Below are 18,670 nucleotides of genomic sequence, written 5' to 3'. Positions count from 1 at the left end.
AATAAACTCAATAGGCTAATTTTGCTTCCAATAAGGATTAATTATATCTTAGTTGGGATCAAGTACAAGCTACTGTTTTATTATTATAGCAAAAATAATTTTTTCATTTGGATTATTTGGATAAAATGGAGTCTTTGCGAGATGGCCATTCCGTTATTTGGAGCTTTCTGGATAACTGGTTTCCAGATAACGGATCCCAGTAAAAAATGTTTCCCCCTTCCCACCCCTAGTTTGCATATGCAAATTAGGATTCGGTTCGGTATTCGGCTGAATCTTTCGCAAAGGGTTCGGGCGAATGCAAAAAAGTGGATTTGTTGCATCCCTACCATTTATACATATTAGTTTCATACTGTATTTTTTTTTTTTAGTACAATGATATTTGCTTTATCTTTTATGCCTAAAAGCTGCAGCTATTTTATGGCAAAAGAACAGAGAAAGTTTCAAAACGTTGACATTTCACATTTTTTATGGGTAGTAGATAAACGGAATGGAAATGTGCTCATAAAATTGCCAGTTGTCTGTGACTCCTCAATGTCTTACAATCTGTGTAACGATCTACCTTCCCTTCCCTGTTGTATCACCACAAAATTGTTTAAGACAGTCTTCTCTTTCACTTTGGCTTAGATTTTTTTTTTTTCTTTGTTTTTTCCGCATCTCTCGCGGGTGCATCAAATTCAGCTTGAAATTTCTAATGACTAAAAATGATCTAGTTTCATAGCATGTTGCTCTTACTGAACGAAGCAGCTGAAACAAACCGACTCTGTTGACAGAAATGATGTCTTGTCAGCGTATTCATCTTTCCAAAATCACGCTGGGCTGTTTTTAAAAAGAAAATGTCATTGTAGTGTGTGATTCCATTCCAAACCTGTTCTCTGTAACAAGTAAATGTCACTTTCTACCTAGACCCCAAAATACATTGAGCCCCTCTTTTTCTTTTTTTTTAAATGAGCTGGTCGGTTGCCTTGGGCATACTTCATACTGGCACAATCCGTAAAAAGTGGAAGTATTTGTAATATATTTAGAATTCTGTTACTTCTTAGTTAATATGTTGAAAGGCACCAAACCCAAGATTTCATATTCAATTTAGCTGAGTTCTAAGCATTTTTATAATGTAATCAAAGTTCTTTTTTTTTCCTGATCCTGAGCAGCTCTATTAAACTAAACTGGATATGTGGAATTTTTAAATGCCACAATTTTGAAAATATGGTTAACTATTTGGCCTCTTTGGTTAAATTGTAAAACCATGACTTGATATATTGATATATATATATATATTTATATTTATAGTAGAACCCCCATTTTGCATCCTGATTTTAAGTTTTGATGGTGGTACCTGCTTGTCTAACAGTCTTAGTTGTGTCTAGGCTTATACTCGAGTTTCCCCAGTTTTCGTAAGTAAAATTAGGTATACTCGGGTCGGCTTATACTCGAGCATATACGGTACAAATTTTAAGAAATTATTTCCCTTTTCTCTTTAATTATTAAACAGTAGCTTTTACATGATCCCAACTTAGATATAATTAATCTTTATTGGAAGCAGAACCAGCCTTCTGGGGTTACATTATGTTTACATGATTTTCTAGTAGACTTAAAGGAGAAGGAAAGCTACTGAAGCAGTTTATTGCCAATAGATAAGCCACAAAAGTGCAAGCTATAACACTATATTTATTCTGCAGAATGCTTTACTATACTTGAGTAAACAGCTTTTGAAGTGTTCTCTGTTTAGGATAGCAACTGCCATATTAGCTTGGTGTGTCATCACTTGCTGCCTGAGTCTCTCCCTGCTCGCTCATAGCGCTGGGCTCGGATTACAGCAGGGAAGGGAGGAGAGATTGGGAGAGGAGCAAACTGAGCATGCTGAAGGCCGTGCCCTGGAGGTGTAAGCTGAAAACAGGAAGTCTGATACAGAAGCCCATGAGTACACAATAGAAGGAAAGAAATGTGCTGTTTCTTTTGATAGAGGACTCAGAGCAGCATTACTTTGAGGGTTTACTGGTGTATTTATATAGACCTTTCTGATAAAGCTTACTTAATTTTAGCCTTTCCTTCTCCTTTAAGGACTGAAGATCCAAATTACGGAATGATCTATTATCTGGAAAGCCCCAGATCCTGGTCATTCTGGATAATAGGTCCCATACCTGTACCTTGTACTTGATCCAAACTAAGATATAATTAATCCTTACTGAAAGTTAAACTAGCCTTTTGTGTTTATTTAATGTTTACATGATTTTCTAGTAGACTTAAGATGGCCATAGACGCAAAGATCTGATCGTACGAATCGAGAATTCATGGTCGGACATAACTTTCGTACGATTGTGGTCAGGGGCAGAACATCGGCTGATTTGTTCTTTTCTACTTTATTTGATCGGAATTGTTAGTGGCAGGTCGGGAGATGGGAAAGTCTGATCGGATCTTTGCGTCTATGGCCAGCTTTAAGGTATGAAGACCGGTTTCTGGAAAATACCACGTCCCGAGCATTTTGGATTAAAATAGTTTTTTTCTTTTTTTGCAGTCAAGGACATTAATGGGTGGACGCTCAGAAAGAAACGAGTACCTACTGCTTCACGCCTTCACAGAAAATAACTTCATAGTGCCAGACAAACCAGTGTTCAAGAAAATGCAGCAGACCACTGTGAGTGAGAGAAATATTTATTATAAAAGATTTATAAAGGGAACTGGGTGGGATTACAGATAAGGGCTCGGCTTCCTTCCATAGCTGGTCATGCTTTGTACATGATCGTGTGCATGGTAAGTTTATGTACAGATCACTAGAAGGTATTCTTTAAACTGTTATCCACAATAATCTGACCTGCCATACTGTCCAGTGTATTTTTTTTATGTAAAGCCTTTTCCTTTACTCTCATTGCATCTTTCTAGAGACTAGTGATGGGCGAATTTATTCGGCAGGTGCAAATTCGCAGCGAATTTGCAAAATGGCCGCGAAAATTCGCCGCATCCAAAAAAAAAAACTGATGCGGCATCAAAAATGAGACGCCAGCACCATTTTGCGAATTTTTTGCCTTTTTGGCAAAGTAACACGGCGCAAATTCGCCCATCACTACTAGAGAATTGTAATCTGTTATGGAAGATTTAGTAGGGCATAAAGGCATGATTAATGTAATACATGCACTGTCCCATTTAAAATGCTAAGCTCTCATTGATCATTTACTGTATTCAATCTTTTAACTGAATTATGATCTTGTGAAATGTGATCTGGTTTTTAAGGCAAATAATCATATATTTTTTTTTCTAAATGGAATCTTCAACCATCTATTAAGTTAAAATTGTTTTAGATCTGTTGGCAGACTTTTTTTCTTAACTTTTCTTAATGGCAGGACTAGTAACATGATAAAAAAAATGTGTTTACAGGTATGGGATTAGTTATTCGGAAACCCGTTTTCCAGAAATCTCAATTACTTACCATAGACTCCATTGTATCCAAATAATCCAAATTTTTAAAAAAGGTCCTTTTTCTCTGTAATAATGGAACCGTACCTTGTACTTATACCAAACTAAGAAATAATTAATTCATATTGGGAGCAAAACCAGCCTATTGTGTTTATATAATCTTTACATGATATTCTAGTCGACTTAAAGTCAACCTGTCAACCAGACATAAAAATCTGTATAATAAAAGTCCTTTTCAAATTAAACATGAAATCCAATTTTTATTTATTATTAAAACATTCATAGCTGTTGTAAGTTCATGGGGATGGACATCAGGTCCCCCATTCTGGTGCACAAACAAGATTCTGAGATGATGCAAGGCTTGTCTTAATAACAGTGTCCACAAAATAGCTCCTATAATTATGAATTCCCAGACTGAAGGAAACCAGATTCAAATAATTTATGTAGTGTAATTAAAGATCATTTTGCTTGACTAATGTGATAAAATAGGATTTTAAATATATTTTTTGGGTGACAGGTCCCCTTTAATGCATGAAGATCTAAATTACGGAAAGATCTGTTACCCGGAAAACCACAGGTCCCGAGCATTCTGGATAACAGATCCCATACCCGTGTATAATATTTTATATGAATCTTTCATTTTGTTACTTTATTTCGCTTTATTGTTAGGTGGAGGACAATGATGAAATGGGCACGGATCAAAATAAAAATAAGAGTCGAAAGAAAGCTGCCTATGCTGGAGGATTGGTCCTGGAACCCAAAGTGGGTAGGTTCAATTAAGAATATATTTCCCCAGTATTAAACTTATTCCACAAATGAAACTGAAAAGAACAAGCTTTTTTTTGTTGGAGAAGAACACATTTTCCCATGGATTTTGATTCCCAATATAAACAGTTCTATAGATGAAGACACACTTATTACATATAGGGGCAGATTTATCAGTGTGAGATTAGCACTCGCCACAGAAAAATTCTCTTTCTATTGATTCATATATAATTTTTAGAATCATATTTATCAATGGAGTTCATTGGAGTTCTGTGGTGAGTTCTAATCTCACACTTTGATAAATCTGCCCCTAAAATTACATTTGATCCCTAAAACCCCAGAAATGTTACAAAATAAAAGTAAATTTAAACATCAATTGTGCTTAGAAAATTAGAAAAATAGGAGCCCTTGACTATTAGTCCACTAGGCATTAGTTCAGGATTATGAATATAATGGCTAGTAGTACAATCCAATTTAACACAAACCATGTTAGGACATTTTAGGGTAAGTCCACACAGGTCGTTTTGGGGAGATCTGGTTGCCTGGCGACTAATCGAAAAACGCCAGCGCTAATCACACGCGGCGGTTCGTTTTCCGAAGTCACCCGAACTTTCCTCGTGAAAACTAACCGACGTGTGTGATTAGCGCCGGCGTTTTGTTTTCATTTTAGCCGGCGTAGAGTCAGGGAAGGCATTTGGGGAGATTGCTTGCCGCAACAACGAGGCGATTAGTCGCCAGGCGAGCAAATCTCGCCAAAACGCCCTGTGTGGCCTGACCCTTAAGGAATAAACAATCTATTCTGGATGTATTTATGTGGTTTACTGATTTACATTTTATAGCTTTGGTTATATGGACTTCTTTAGCAAAGGTTCCATCCTGCCTCGTATAGTTACTGCTGCACATCTCTTGGTAGTTTTTTGCTCCTCAAACACTCTCTGCTGCTCCACTGGTGGTCGTTTGTTGCTCAGTCTTTGTTTATTTTTTTATTTTTTTTTAGGTTTCTATGACAAATTCATCTTGCTTCTCGATTTCAACAGTTTGTACCCCTCCATCATTCAGGAATACAATATCTGCTTTACTACAGTGCACAGAGAGGCTCCCTCAACACAGAAAGTAAGTCGTCAGGTCTTCTGTTTGGTAAACATACTGGGCAAACTACAGTATTTCTACTTTCCTTTCCATATGTCATTCTGCTTCCAAACCCTCCCTTTATTTCTTCTCTTATTATGTCTGTCATTTTCACTCCCTTCCCACTAAATTTCATTTTCCCATTTCCCTCTGAGAATCGAAAAATAATTATATAGTTCCAGCACCCTAATAAAATATTTAGATTTATCCTGTAAGTCACAGGGGACTGTTTGATGTGAAGCTAGTATAGGGCCTAAGTGTGCAAAGTAGTGGGACCCCCTATGTCCTAATAATATAAGGCTTTAGTGCACCCTCAGTATGGCTTTCTGTGCCCAGTGCACCCCTGGTATGCCAGGCAGTTCCCAATATACCCAGGGAATGTCACACATGTAAGAAATTGCATGTATGTTATTTCTCACAGTCACCAGGGCACTTACTGTATGTTATGCAACTCCTAGCCAATTACAGTGCACAGAACACCCACTATATATCACACAGTGGTGTCTCAGTGCACCCAGTGTAGGTTATACTGTGCCTGGTATTACAGGTATGGGATCCATTATCCAGAAAGCTCAGAATAATGGAAAAGCCATCTTCCATAGACTCCATTATAATTAGATAATCCTACTTTTTAAACATGATTTTTTTTTTTCTGTAATAATAAAACTGTACCTTGTACTTGAACTAAGGTATAGTTAATCCTTACTGGAAGAAAAGCCAACCTATTGGATTTATTTAATGTTTACATGATTTTCTAGTAGACTTAAGGTATGAGAATCCAAATTATGGAAAGATCTGTTATCTGGAAAACCCCAGGTCCCGAGCATTCTGGATAATAGGTCCCATACCTGTACCAGTTTAACCATGTATGCCACTTCTACAGTATGTCTCATAATGCTGAGTGCTGGCTAAAAGTGTCAAGTGCACCCAAGATATGTGACACAGTACCTAGCATAGCCACAATCTTCTAGCAATACCCATCGACAGTATGTCTTATAGTGCACAATGCACCCAAGCTTTGTCACACAGCATCTAGTAAACCCACAGTATGTGAACAGTATGACATACAGACTCCAGTGCAGCCACTGTATGTTATGGTGTGCAACCCAGCACAGCAACACAATCTCCAGAGCCTAATGAAACTATTTAGATCAGGGGTAGGCAACCCGCGGCTCCGGAGCCTCATGCGGCTCTTCATCCTGCTTGCTGTGGCTCAGTCTTGCGGCTTTGCCTGTCACATCGTCTATAGAGCCCTCGCACCTGCTGGCGGCTTCTTGAGTGTGCGACCGTGGTAAGCTAACCCTTAGCTTACCGCTGTCGCACACTCAAGCTGCCGCCAGCAGGTGCGTGGCCTGTATAGACATCTCAGGCAAGACCGAGCCGCAGCAAGATGATTCATTATGGTCCTTACCGTGGTCGCACACTCAGAACAAGAGAGAAGCCTCCAGAGTCCAACTGCAGCAGTTGCGAGGGCTATAGACGTGGATGTGACGCATATTTTAATGACGTCTATAGCCCTCGCCTTTAAACAGATGAGAACATTAGTATTTAATAGGAATGCACCGAATCCAGGATTCGGTTCGGGATTCGGCCTTTTTCAGCAGGATTCGGATTCGGCCAAATCCTTGTGCCTGGCCGAACCGAATCCGAATCCTAATTTGCATATGCAAATTAGGGGTGGCGAGGGAAATTGCGTGACTTTTTGTCACAAAAAAAGGAAGTAAAAAAAAATTCCCCTTCCCACCCCTAATTTGCATATGCAAATTACGGTTCGGTATTGAGCCGAATCCTTTGCGAAGGATTCGGGGGTTCGGCCGAATCCAAAATAGTGGATTCGGTGCATCCCTAGTATTTAATAGGGCTATTCAGTGTTTAATTTATTTCAAAGTAGGCTTACACATGCACACTGCATATTTGTTTGTTGTATTCTGTTGTTGTAACAGTTAAAATAAAAAAATAAAAAAACGTTTAAAAGTTTATAAACTGTGTTCTGTTTTGCGGCTCCAGACTATTTTTCTTTAGTGGAAGAGGGGGCAAAATGGCTCTTTTGATCGTAAAGGTTGCTGACCCCTGATTTAGATGATAAATGAGAGATACACCCATCCGCTGACACACACAGCCATGGCACCCAAAATGACACATAACTCCAATGATTCATACAGTGCCTCACAACCTGATATGCACCAATACAATGCCATATAACCCTCAGTACAGATTAACCTCAATTGTCCAGTTATCTCACAGTGAATCACAGAGTTTATTTTGCAACCATTGCATCTCACACCTTTTTAACATTTGTCTATCTGCATCCAATCTTTCTGAGTTAGTCTCTTGGCTAGTTTCCTGCCCATCTTCTATAGTTTTGCTTCTATGAACTCTTTTTGCCCCCAATAGTGTGGGTCACCTTTTTTCTTTACAGTTACATCCCCCTCTTCCTCCTAATACAAACACTGAATAGCTACCAATGTCTTAGCTTGTTATGACTTGTTGATAATGCTATGGTTAGTTTCCTCTTCATATGTTAGATAATACTCTAGAATTCTCACTGACCATGTTCTGCACATGCCCCTGGGTGAAGGGGACATTTGCATTAGACAAACTGAACTTAAATGTGGGTGAAAAAGTTGCTACAAATAAAAACACTGCATATGGCACCCATTTTAATCTCTATAAAATTACAGACTGAAATAACAGAATTCCTAAAGAATGAATCCATTTAAAGTAAGTGTAGGGCTCACTGGATCAGCATTCATGGATCGGTGGCACAGTGCTCTTCAAGAAAGTACTTCAGGTTGTTTGTGATGTTTATGGAAGACATACACTTGACCCAATATATTGGCACTCCTCATTTTTATTTAGCAGATTTTATTTATGCCAGGCTACTAAAGGAATTTATTACTTTGACTGCCAAACCACAGGGCTGTGAATTTTAGCAGATGCTACTGCAACTTACTTGTTATTCACCATATATATATATATATTGGATAGATAACCAAATAACACAATTCAGATAGTGGGGATAATAAATGGAACTTGGGTACACTGATATTTGTGTCCTGCCCTTACATAATTGACATGAATTTTCCTTTGAAAGTGCTGTCTCTGTTGTTGGTTCAACATTAATTAATACAGTTATAAATCTGGGCAAAGCCCAAATACATAGTACAGGTACTTATACACTGAGTATATAATCATAAACAGGAGAAATGTGGAGTAATTAAAAGCCAAAGTTGCAACTAGTGTTGCCTAATGCTTTAACCCTTTCAATGCCAGCTGATTCTCATACTTTATTTGCCTTCAGTGCCAGCTGTTATTTGAACAATTTCTGGATCTGGAGCATCAACACTAAGATGCCAATTTGCTGACCTGAATTTATGCTGCATGGGAGCATCTGTATCACCTAAAGGAGAGGTACTTTGGGAAAGGTAGTGTTACCTGCTATTTGTGGTAACTGGTACTGGTCTGTTTTATTTAGTAGCCTAGGTTTTGTTATCAGACATATACACCCACATATGTTGCATAGTATTATCTTCATAAAATCTACTCTTATTGCTACCTGTCCTGCCATAGAAGAAATCACCAGCCATTTCTAATGCAACATTTTTTCTATAAAGCCAAATGTATCACTTATATCTTCCCCTAATTTGTAGAATAGGGTCTGTGCTATCTGATGATAGTGCTGCCGCATGCCACTCAGACTCAAGCTAGCTGGATAGTGACAGTTTATTTTAACTGACTTTGTGCCAGTTAGGAGCAGGGTGTCCAGGAGTTTTCCCTTGGAGATTTTGTGACTAAATTGTGGATTAGAGAGTCAGAGCGACATTTTTTTGCAGGAAAAAAGTTTTTTATTACAGAGAGAAGAACAAGAGAAGAAGAAGTAGAAGAAAATCTGCAGAAAAGGAATTCAAATGGATAAAAAAAGAAGACGAGAAGCAGAAGCCCAGAGGAGACCCCAACTGGTAAGCACAGAAAACATAAGCCACATTGCTAATTATTTAATCATTCATTCTGGCATTGGGTAGTCCCAAAAAGTTATCAAAAATAATTGCTGATAGGTTACTGTTGGTAAATGTACTGTTGCTATATAGCATATGTTATGAAGTTGTGCTATAGTACTTATGTTATTGAATCAGCTCCATAGTGTCCCAAATATATATATATAAAGAGGTCCTCTGCACTCAACCCATTATCACTATATTTAAGACAGAGACATTTTGTGCATACTGCTACTGAAAAATGCCTTACCCTTTATACAACACAGGGATTGTTTGTCCATATATTGCAATATATTTAAGCTGGCCAACTACGTCATCCCATATCTGGCCAGTCCTACGCTTAATTTTCATCTGATTCATTAAGAATTCCTCCGCTTAATTATACATTTTACAAAGGGACTAAGTTTTACCTGCAACTTACTTGCTGCTTTCAAAGTAAAACTCCCAAACTTGGCTGCCCTTTTATTAGACACCAGTGGGATCACCTGACTATAGCTGGGAAGGGTGGGAGCTACAACATGGAGCTGGTCACTGCTCCTGTATAACTATAACACACAAGGGAAAGTTGTGCTCACCACTAATTTTTTAAACCATTAGGCGGGGTGCAATGAGGGTGTGACCACAAAATACATATAGACAAATACAAGAGTCCTCTGTACTCAACTCCTCTGGCCAGCTTAAATATATTGCAATATATGGACAAACAATTCCTGTTTTTTTTAAAGGGTAAGGCATTTTTCAGTAGCAGTATGCACAAAATGTTGCTGTCTTAAATATATTGATAATGGGTTGAGTGCAGAGGACTCTTGTATTTGTCTACATGTATTTTGTGGTCACACCCTCATTGCACCCCGGCCTATAAGGGCCTATTTAGAAACATTCAAATTACTATTTTTTGACCAAATTGGAACCACAAAAAGCATTAATATAAAACTTTGGCAAGTAAAAGCAGTTGACGTCCTTGACAAGTCAATAGGAGCTGTGCTGATCTTAGTGAACCTTTTTTTAGCCATTCAGCGTTTTAGAGGTGTTTGGATTTTTTTGCTAGTAATTGTCAGGAAAATGCAAATTTTTTGAGATTTTCAAGGTTTTCTAAATTTATAGAGCATTATTCAGCATTTTTGTTTGTGCTTTTTATATGTGGATATTTTAATAAATTACAAGGCAATAATGATTAATTTAGAGCAATGGAGTTTTAACTGCTAAAATGGAAACGTTGATAAATACGCTTCTAGAAATTCCATAGGAATGAATAGAAAATAGGTGAGTTTTCTGTTTAAGCTCTAATATCACACTTTGATAAATCTACCCCTTAGAGGCACATTTATCAAGGGTCGATTTTCAAATTCATGCAAGTTTTTTTTAAAACTTCCATAAACTCCCATGAACTCGAAATTTATTATCAAAATCTAATTTTCTAAACTTGGTTGAATGGGATTGACCCAAAAACTCGAATCGAATTTAATTTGAATTTTAAAAACTCGATTCGAGTTTTTTCTCCGAAAAAAAACTTGATTGTCAGGAAGGCTGCAAACATCACCAAATTGATCCTTGGGCCTCTCCCATTGACTTATACATCAATTTGACAGGTTTCAGGTGGCAAACAGTCAAATTTGAGTTCTTAAAGGATCAGAGTATGATAAATCTCGAAAATTTAATTTGACTATTTAAAAAAGCTTGAATCCAATTTGGATAACTCCCTAGTCGAATTTGACAGTTTTGGCCTTAAAAAAACTCGAATTAGAAATTACACCCTTGTTAAATCTTCCCCTAGTGTATATCTATGGAATACAATTTAAATCTCATATTTTTTATTCCTCTAGACACAAGAGCACAGAAGAGGTATCGAGTGGACGACACAACTCCGCCGCCCTTCAATATCAACAACTATCAGCTCATAAAAAGCTGGGAAGGGCTCCTTTGGCAAGGTAAGTGAATAATCGGCAGTAGGGGGTACATTATCCCTTATAATCCATGAGTGATGCTCAGAGTTCCCCTGTATAACTCAGCCTGCAGCCTTGTGCCTTTATATGGTCACAGAGCAACCCCTCAGTGACTTCTAATATCCTTATCATTTACAGTAGGGGGTACATTATCCCTTATAATACATGAGTGATACTCAGAGTTCCCTGTATAATTCAGCCTGCAGCCTTGTGCCTTTATATGGTCACAGAACAACCCCTCAGTGACTTCTAATATCCTTATCATTTACAGTAGGGGGTATATTATCCCTTATAATACATGAGTGATACTCAGAGTTCCCTGTATAATTCAGTCTGCAGCCTTGTGCCTTTATATGGTCACAGAACAACCCCTCAGTGACTTCTAATATCCTTATTTACAGTAGGGGGTACATTATCCCTTATAATACATGAGTGATACTCAGAGTTCCCTTTATAATTCAGCCTGCAGCCTTGTGCCTTTATATGGTCACAGAACAACCCCTCAGTGACTTCTAATATCCTTATCATTTACAGTAGGGGGTACATTATCCCTTATAATACATGAGTGATACTCAGAGTTCCCTGTATAACTCAGCCTGCAGCCTTGTGCCTTTATATGGTCACAGAACAACCCCTCAGTGACTTCTAATATCCTTATCATTTACAGTTATCATAGGCTTCCACTACTTGGTCCATTAGTGACCATATTGCAACTAATTACTAGCTGTATTACTGGCACATGCAGTACTTCTTTATCAGAGTTGTTAGTCCATTCCTTTGTCTTGTAGCAATTAAAGGGGAACCATCACAAAAATACAATTTTAATACAATGTAGATCACATAAAAACAGTCAACTTTGTAAATATGATTGATTAAAAGTTATGTTTAGTTTAATAGCTAAAGATTTATAGCTGACTCACTGCATTCTCTCTGCATCATTAGTCCACTGAGCTCAAGGTCACGGTCGTGTTTTGATTGACAGGAGTAGGTTACTTTTTTATTGGTTGCTAGGCTCGGCACAGGTATTTCACCTGCAATTTTTTTTGGGACATTAGGCCCACGTAACACATTCTCCTTGCAGGCATATCCTCATTTATTGCGCCTCTCTTTTTAAAAAATTGTGCAAGGTAAATATATAAATTGTGTTTTTTCTCCATTGTATTTTATATGTAAATATTTTACCCAATAGCCAACTAAAAGAGACCTGTGCCAATGCTTACAGCTATATGAGTAAGCGCTTTTTAGAAGATGGCAGTGAAAGGCACAAGTCTTTTAGTTTTTATTGGGTAGTTTCATATAGGCAACAAATTAGAAAAGGGTTTCCCTGGGCACTCAGAGGCCATGAGTGGGGCATTCCATTGCGATCAGGGGCGCATTTGGTCAGGATAAGAGGGGCATATTGAAATGATCAGCGGGGTATACAGAGAGTATTAGCAGGGCACCCTTCAAAGTTGAATTATAAAATGTATTCAGTAGTTTGTGGTTTAATTTGGTATATAAAGGGATCTAAGGCTACATGCAGAGTTTCTTCTTGAGATGGAATAAAATGATGGCTATTAAAATGAAGACCTAAAATAAATACTCTCCTAGACTCCCCCCAATAACAACAGCGGTAGTTAACAAGAGACTATGGGGAATAAAATCAGCACCTCAGTTACGCAGGCTGTGTAGCTAGAGCCTTGAGTAGGGGACTTCACAGATATTCAGCATCATCTAGATAAGAAGTGGAGATAACATCCTCAGTGAGGAGTCTATAGTAGCGAGAGTTGGTGCCTATAGTAACAGTGGGATAATAGTCTCTGGGAAGGGAGTGTGACTGTGGGATAGCAGGTATAGTAGGGAGAGATGGTGCCTATAGTAACAGTGGTTAATAGTCTCTGGGAAGGGAGTGTGACTGTGGGATAGCAGGTATAGTAGGGAGAGATGGTGCCTATAGTAACAGTGGTTAATAGTCTCTGGGAAGGGAGTGTGACTGTGGGATAGCAGGTATAGTAGGGAGAGATTGGTGTCTATAGTAACAGTGGGATAATAGTCTCTGGGAAGGGAGTGTGACTGTGGGATAGCAGGTATAGTAGGGAGAGATGGTGTCTATAGTAACAGTGGATAATAGTTTCTGGAAGGGAGTGTGACTGTGGGATAGCAGGTATAGTAGGGAGAGATGGTGCCTATAGTAACAGTGGGATAATAGTCTCTGGGAAGGGAGTGTGGCTGTGGGATAGCAGGTATAGTAGGGAGAGATAGTGCCTAGGTTAATGGAAGCTATGCAAACCAAAAGGCTGCAGCATCGAAACATGGGACATTTGGGAAAGGAAATAAAAAATAAGCACTTCAGAATCAGAGCAGCCAGATCTTCCCATCACCTTTCCCAGATAGAGAATACTTTACACCAATAGAATACAATAAAACACTTCGGGGCTCTCCCTCCTTTTTGTGGTGGTACTTGATGTACTTGACTGAGAGAATGTGCAGACCTGACAGCCTTACTTTTCTCACAAGGAGCTTCCAGAGTAACAGTTGGTGTGAGGATGCTATTCAGCATGGAGGAGGGTGGGACTTTGCTAGTTGCTAGGTGACATCATAGCTAGTGAGAAGCCACTCCCATTCAGCAGTAGCTTGAACTATCTCTCAGAGAAAGCACCCTCATTGCATGTAGTAATATGTCATTTTACAAAAAAAGTAAGCATTTCTGCTAAAGAAATATATTTAAAGATATTATTATTTCCACCTCAACTATCCATTTGGAGAATTTGATTTTCACGATAGATCCCCTTTAAGGCAAAACATCTATTTTACCCTTTATCTTGACCATCATATCCCTATATCCTGACTTGCACAGCTTTATGTGAATTTTTTGAAAGATGTTCTCTTTAGGGGTTCAGAATGTTTATACTTTCAGACATCATCTCTATGAGTTGTCCATTTTTGTCCATTTAACACATCAATAATATCAGATTTGTTTGTGTCCTTACAAGGGACTCAATAACAATTACTCCCTTAATGCTCCTTTTGTAGGTGATGTTGGCTTCTTATACCATCAAGAGCCAGCTCGTCGCTGTGAAGATAATAAAGAAGAAAAAGAAGACAGACTACCATGATATCGAGATGGAGGCTACAATACTGCGGTTAGGTCACACATGTCCATTTCTTAGTCGGGCATATGCAATCTTCCAAACTGAGGTATTACTATTATTACTACTACAGGGCTTCTCTTCCACTTCTTACAAATACTTACACCACTGACAAAAGTATTTCATTTAATATATTTGCAATTTCGCAAAGCCCTGTTACCTCATAAGCAAATCTGAGCAGTACTCAGGATGGGCGCTGGTAGTAAGTATGTTGAGGGTGGGATCCATTAAATATGAGTTTTATAAGTGTTTTTATTTTTTGTAACAATAAATGGACACCAACAACATAAATTAACACATAAACATGCTTCTCTGCTCCGTTGAATTGCTCTGTTTGACAGGAGCATATATAGGTATCTGAAATGATATCTCTTTGTCTGTGGTAATGATATTCCTCTGTTCTGCTCTATCCAATTCTATTTTGTACCTATTGTTTTATAACCAGTCACTCGTGTTGTTCATCTTGGAGTATGCCAGAGGTGGAACGCTGCACAAGCTTATCAAACGTCACCGATATATGAACAGCCAGGAAGCACAGTAAGTGACAAATTTCTTTGGACGTGGTGGTAGCTCCAGGTTTCCTTTGCGCCAGTAGACGCACTAGCACCGAATTCCCCAAAAGAGGCAGGATATATATATATTTAATCTAATGATTTTTAATTTTTTCTTTAAAAGGTTTTATTCGGCGGAACTTGTCCTGGGTTTGAAGTACCTGCATAAGTATGGGATTATTCATCGGTAAGAACATTGCTCAAATTCCTCTCTTTTGATTTCATTTATTCCTGGGCCTATTTTCTACACCCTTAACATGTCTTATCCTGCTCATTTCAGCTCCCATCTTGCAAACTCCATTGTGAATAAAAACCTGTCAATATACAGATCATCCCACATGTACCGTTGCTTAAATTAGTCAAATAAATTATTGGTACTTTATGATAAGGCAAAGTGTAACTTGCTGGTGCCATCTGTCATCTAAATAGATGATGATAACACAATTGCACAGGCATATACACTTTATCTTGGCTCCTGTAGCCTCATTTTGCTTTATTGTGTCTATTCCTGTATTCTTAGTTATGTCTTACCCATGTTACTTTTTATGTCTTGTTTTTCATACTCAATCACAATCTTTCTGTTCTCCTTCAATTTCTGTTCTTATATTTCATTTCTGTTTTCCATCATGTTCAGTTAATGGGTTAGGATCCCTTGTCATTTCTCCTATCATTCCCAGTTGACTTTCTCTGACTTCCTATATTTAATACCAAAACTCATATGTGTTTACAGCGACCTCGAGCCAAGAAACATCTTACTGGATGAAGAGGGACACGTGCAGATCGCCGATTTTGGCTTTGCCCAGGCTAGAAAGTTTGACTCAAAGGCTTGTCATGGGTACTGAAGGAGCATCGGGATATATGGCACCTGAGGTATGAAATATAGTTTTTAAAGGGATATTGGCATGACCTGTTTTTTTATTTTACAGGTATGGGACCTGTTATCCAGAATGCTCGGGACCTGGGGTTTTCCAGATAACGGATCTTTCCGTAATTTGGGTCTTCATGCCTTAAGTCTACTAGAAATTCATTTAGACATTAAATAACCCCAATAGGCTGGTTTTGCTTCCAATAAGTATTAATTATATCTTAGTTGGGATCAAGTACAAGCTACTGTTTTATTATTACAGAGAAAAAGGAAATCATTTTTAAAAATTTGGATTATTTGGCTAAAATGGAGTCCATGGGAGATAGCCATTCCGTAATTCGGAGCTTTTTGGATATCGGGTTTCCGGATAAGGGATCCTATACCTGTAATATAATTTACTCACCGTTTTATATTATTTTTTTATTCCCATAGCTGCTGTATGCATTTTGCTCATATGCTGGGTTGGGGGAGGGTGTATACCATAGTGGTATTACTTTAGTTTATGAGCATCCCGTAATCCTAGTTATAACTGATAACATGTTGCTTTAAATATCATGTAAGAACAGGGAGAAGTGATTCACAGGCCACAGACTGGACAAAGTAGTAATGGCACCCAATGCAAATACTACATGGCCCAGTTGCATGCTTCTTGACATCCACGCTTATCACTCTCCCCCCTCTCCACAGCTCAGACTGCACACAAAATACCTCAAACTACTGCTTGGTTCACCCACCCCCCACACAGCTCAGCACTCACTATTCAATTGCCCCCCCCCCCCCACTGCATTTCCTAGCTTAAGAAGCTATGACTTTTAGGTCTCTAGCTATCTGTATAAATCAGTCCTTAAATTGTCTGTACTCATTATTTCAGGAAAAAAACTTAATCAAAAATAATTTTGTTTAACGTGGATGGCAATGTTAGAAAACCCATTATTAAGGAGTTACAGATGAAGGCAGGAATAATATGAAGAATTCTTTGAGTATTTCTTGTTGTTTGATGAATAATCCCATCTTTTCAAGGTTTTGGAGGACGTTCCATACAAACTCATCAGCGGACTGGTGGTCGTTCGGTGTTGTCGTCTATGAAATGGCCACTGGCAAGCTGCCCTTTTCACCAAATGGAACCTTTCAAGAACAGCTGGACAACATCACTAACACGGAGCCATATTATCCAGAAACGCTTACACCTGAATTTCGTGACTTCATACAACAGGTTAGTAAAGAGTCACTGAAATTTTAATTGAACATTTAGTAAAAGAAAAGCTGTTGTATTTGCTGAATTGATTTTTTAACCAAAAACACTATTTATTTTTAACAAAGTCTAATGGTTTCAAGGTACCTTTAATTTGCAGGAACAGTTGTGACCGCTAATATAGATAGTTCTCCAGAAGAGGTGGTCAGAGGCTCGATAATGCAGACACAGTCTTAAATGGGTGTGTTGTATCTAACAGCAAAGTCTTCTTCCCATTATAGTTTTTTATAGCTGTACTATGCATTGTTCTGGAGATTTCTCTGCTGAATGATGACTGTTGCTTTTCAGTATATTGGCATGTCTGGTGGTCTCATCTCTGCCTCTGTCTTCTGTTGTGTTGGTCTCTTTTCTACTTATGTCATGCCTCATATTTGTGTTACATGCCACTCCTTTCTTTATCTGACACTCCTCTCTGCCTCTTTCCCTTCTAGTCTTCTCAATAATCTGCTGCCTCCCAGGCCCAGACAGACAATCTGTGTATTCTTGCTAATGCTGTGGGGCTGCTGTAAGATGCCAGAGACAGTCACTGTTTAGTGGGTTGTGGGGTCTTCTTTGAGCCTCAGTGTACTAAAATACTAGGACCTATTTTGAATCCTATTCCTGACATGGTTGCTGCCATTTAATGTAAACCTTTTGCTCTGTGTCAAATGAGCCATTTTCCTTTTGACTTTATTTGGTTGTTAAACCTCCCACAGTGTTTATATTAAACATTCCATTATGATTGCACAGCTATAGTAGTATTATAATCTAGAGGGTTCTCTTTTGAGGCTTACATGATTTAAGCACTGGATGCTGGCAGTTACTAAAGATGAGTTGTGGGTATGAAATGATGATCTCTAATTAATATAAAAATAATGTTTAACCTTTAAAATGCATTTCAACAGATCAGTATCTGCAGTGTTGATCAAAATATCCAACACACTGATCATCTGGATTGCCTGGAAAGGCCATTCATAGCATTAGCTATGAATTATTTAATTTTCTTATTAAGCATTAATTTGCAATTTCTTAAACACTATTTATTTATTTATGTTCTAGCTCTTGAGACGAAGGTAGAACATCGCCTTGGAGTCTACGCCAATGCCCAGACCACCCATTATTTTTCATCAGTTAATTGGGAGGACAGTAAAAGAACGAAGCATGGTGCCCCCTCTAAAACCAAGAATTGTAAGTGCATAACTGATTCCAGCAATTTAATAGCATTGAGCACTCCCCCGCGGAACATACACGGCACTCAGAGTCAACTTGATTAGTAGCATTTCTGCCTATCCTTTCAAGCAATTCCTATCTTGTTCTGATCCTTTCTGAAATGGATTTAATTTACTGTGTGAGACATTTAATTAGACAGTCAAAAAACATCAATGGTCAGGGGCAGTACACATGTTTTTTTTTATTATGGACTGCAGGTGGTTTAAATAAATAGTGCAGAGGTAACAATTCCCCTTACACAGTGGGGGTGACATGCAGGTGACCTGAAATCTGGTGACGTATGTGCAGAATGTCCTGTCAATGGTACACTTAATTTAGTCTGCATGTGCCCCAGCATGGCCATCCATGCAGGGAGTAGGCACTTGGTGAACACTGTCAGAGCAAACATGGTGAGGCACATTATATCATTAGTGTTTCCCCCATTTG

At 38.3% G+C, this 18,670-nt stretch overlaps 2 protein-coding genes across 4 annotated transcripts in view; both read left to right on the top strand.

Annotated features, from left to right (window-relative positions):
- The window catches only part of LOC121400439 (DNA polymerase alpha catalytic subunit-like), a 110,374-nt gene extending 99,168 nt beyond the window's left edge, over window positions 1-11,206 (top strand). For 2 of the 3 annotated variants that reach the window (XM_041583547.1, XM_041583548.1), the window contains 5 exons: window positions 2,513-2,632; window positions 4,078-4,174; window positions 5,171-5,286; window positions 8,603-9,260; window positions 11,120-11,206. In XM_041583547.1, coding sequence (XP_041439481.1) covers window positions 2,513-2,632; window positions 4,078-4,174; window positions 5,171-5,286; window positions 8,603-8,650 — 381 coding nt within the window. In that variant the 3' untranslated portion in view covers window positions 8,651-9,260; window positions 11,120-11,206. The remainder of the gene's footprint in view (window positions 1-2,512; window positions 2,633-4,077; window positions 4,175-5,170; window positions 5,287-8,602; window positions 9,261-11,119) is intronic. The other variant, XM_041583546.1, reaches the window with a different exon arrangement.
- Window positions 11,207-11,209: 3 nt separating this feature from the next.
- On the top strand, window positions 11,210-18,091 carry LOC121400386 (ribosomal protein S6 kinase alpha-5-like). Its single transcript, XM_041583300.1, has 7 exons — window positions 11,210-11,224; window positions 14,252-14,416; window positions 14,813-14,904; window positions 15,043-15,105; window positions 15,649-15,753; window positions 16,804-16,996; window positions 18,074-18,091. The coding sequence occupies exons 2-7, from the start codon at window positions 14,255-14,257 to the stop codon at window positions 18,089-18,091; spliced, it is 633 nt and encodes a 210-aa protein (XP_041439234.1). The 5' UTR covers window positions 11,210-11,224; window positions 14,252-14,254.
- Window positions 18,092-18,670: the final 579 nt, after the last annotated feature.

This window comes from Xenopus laevis, chromosome 2S (genome assembly GCF_017654675.1).
Source record: "Xenopus laevis strain J_2021 chromosome 2S, Xenopus_laevis_v10.1, whole genome shotgun sequence".
NCBI lineage: Eukaryota > Metazoa > Chordata > Amphibia > Anura > Pipidae > Xenopus > Xenopus laevis.
This window is presented reverse-complemented; position numbering and strand designations above follow the sequence as displayed.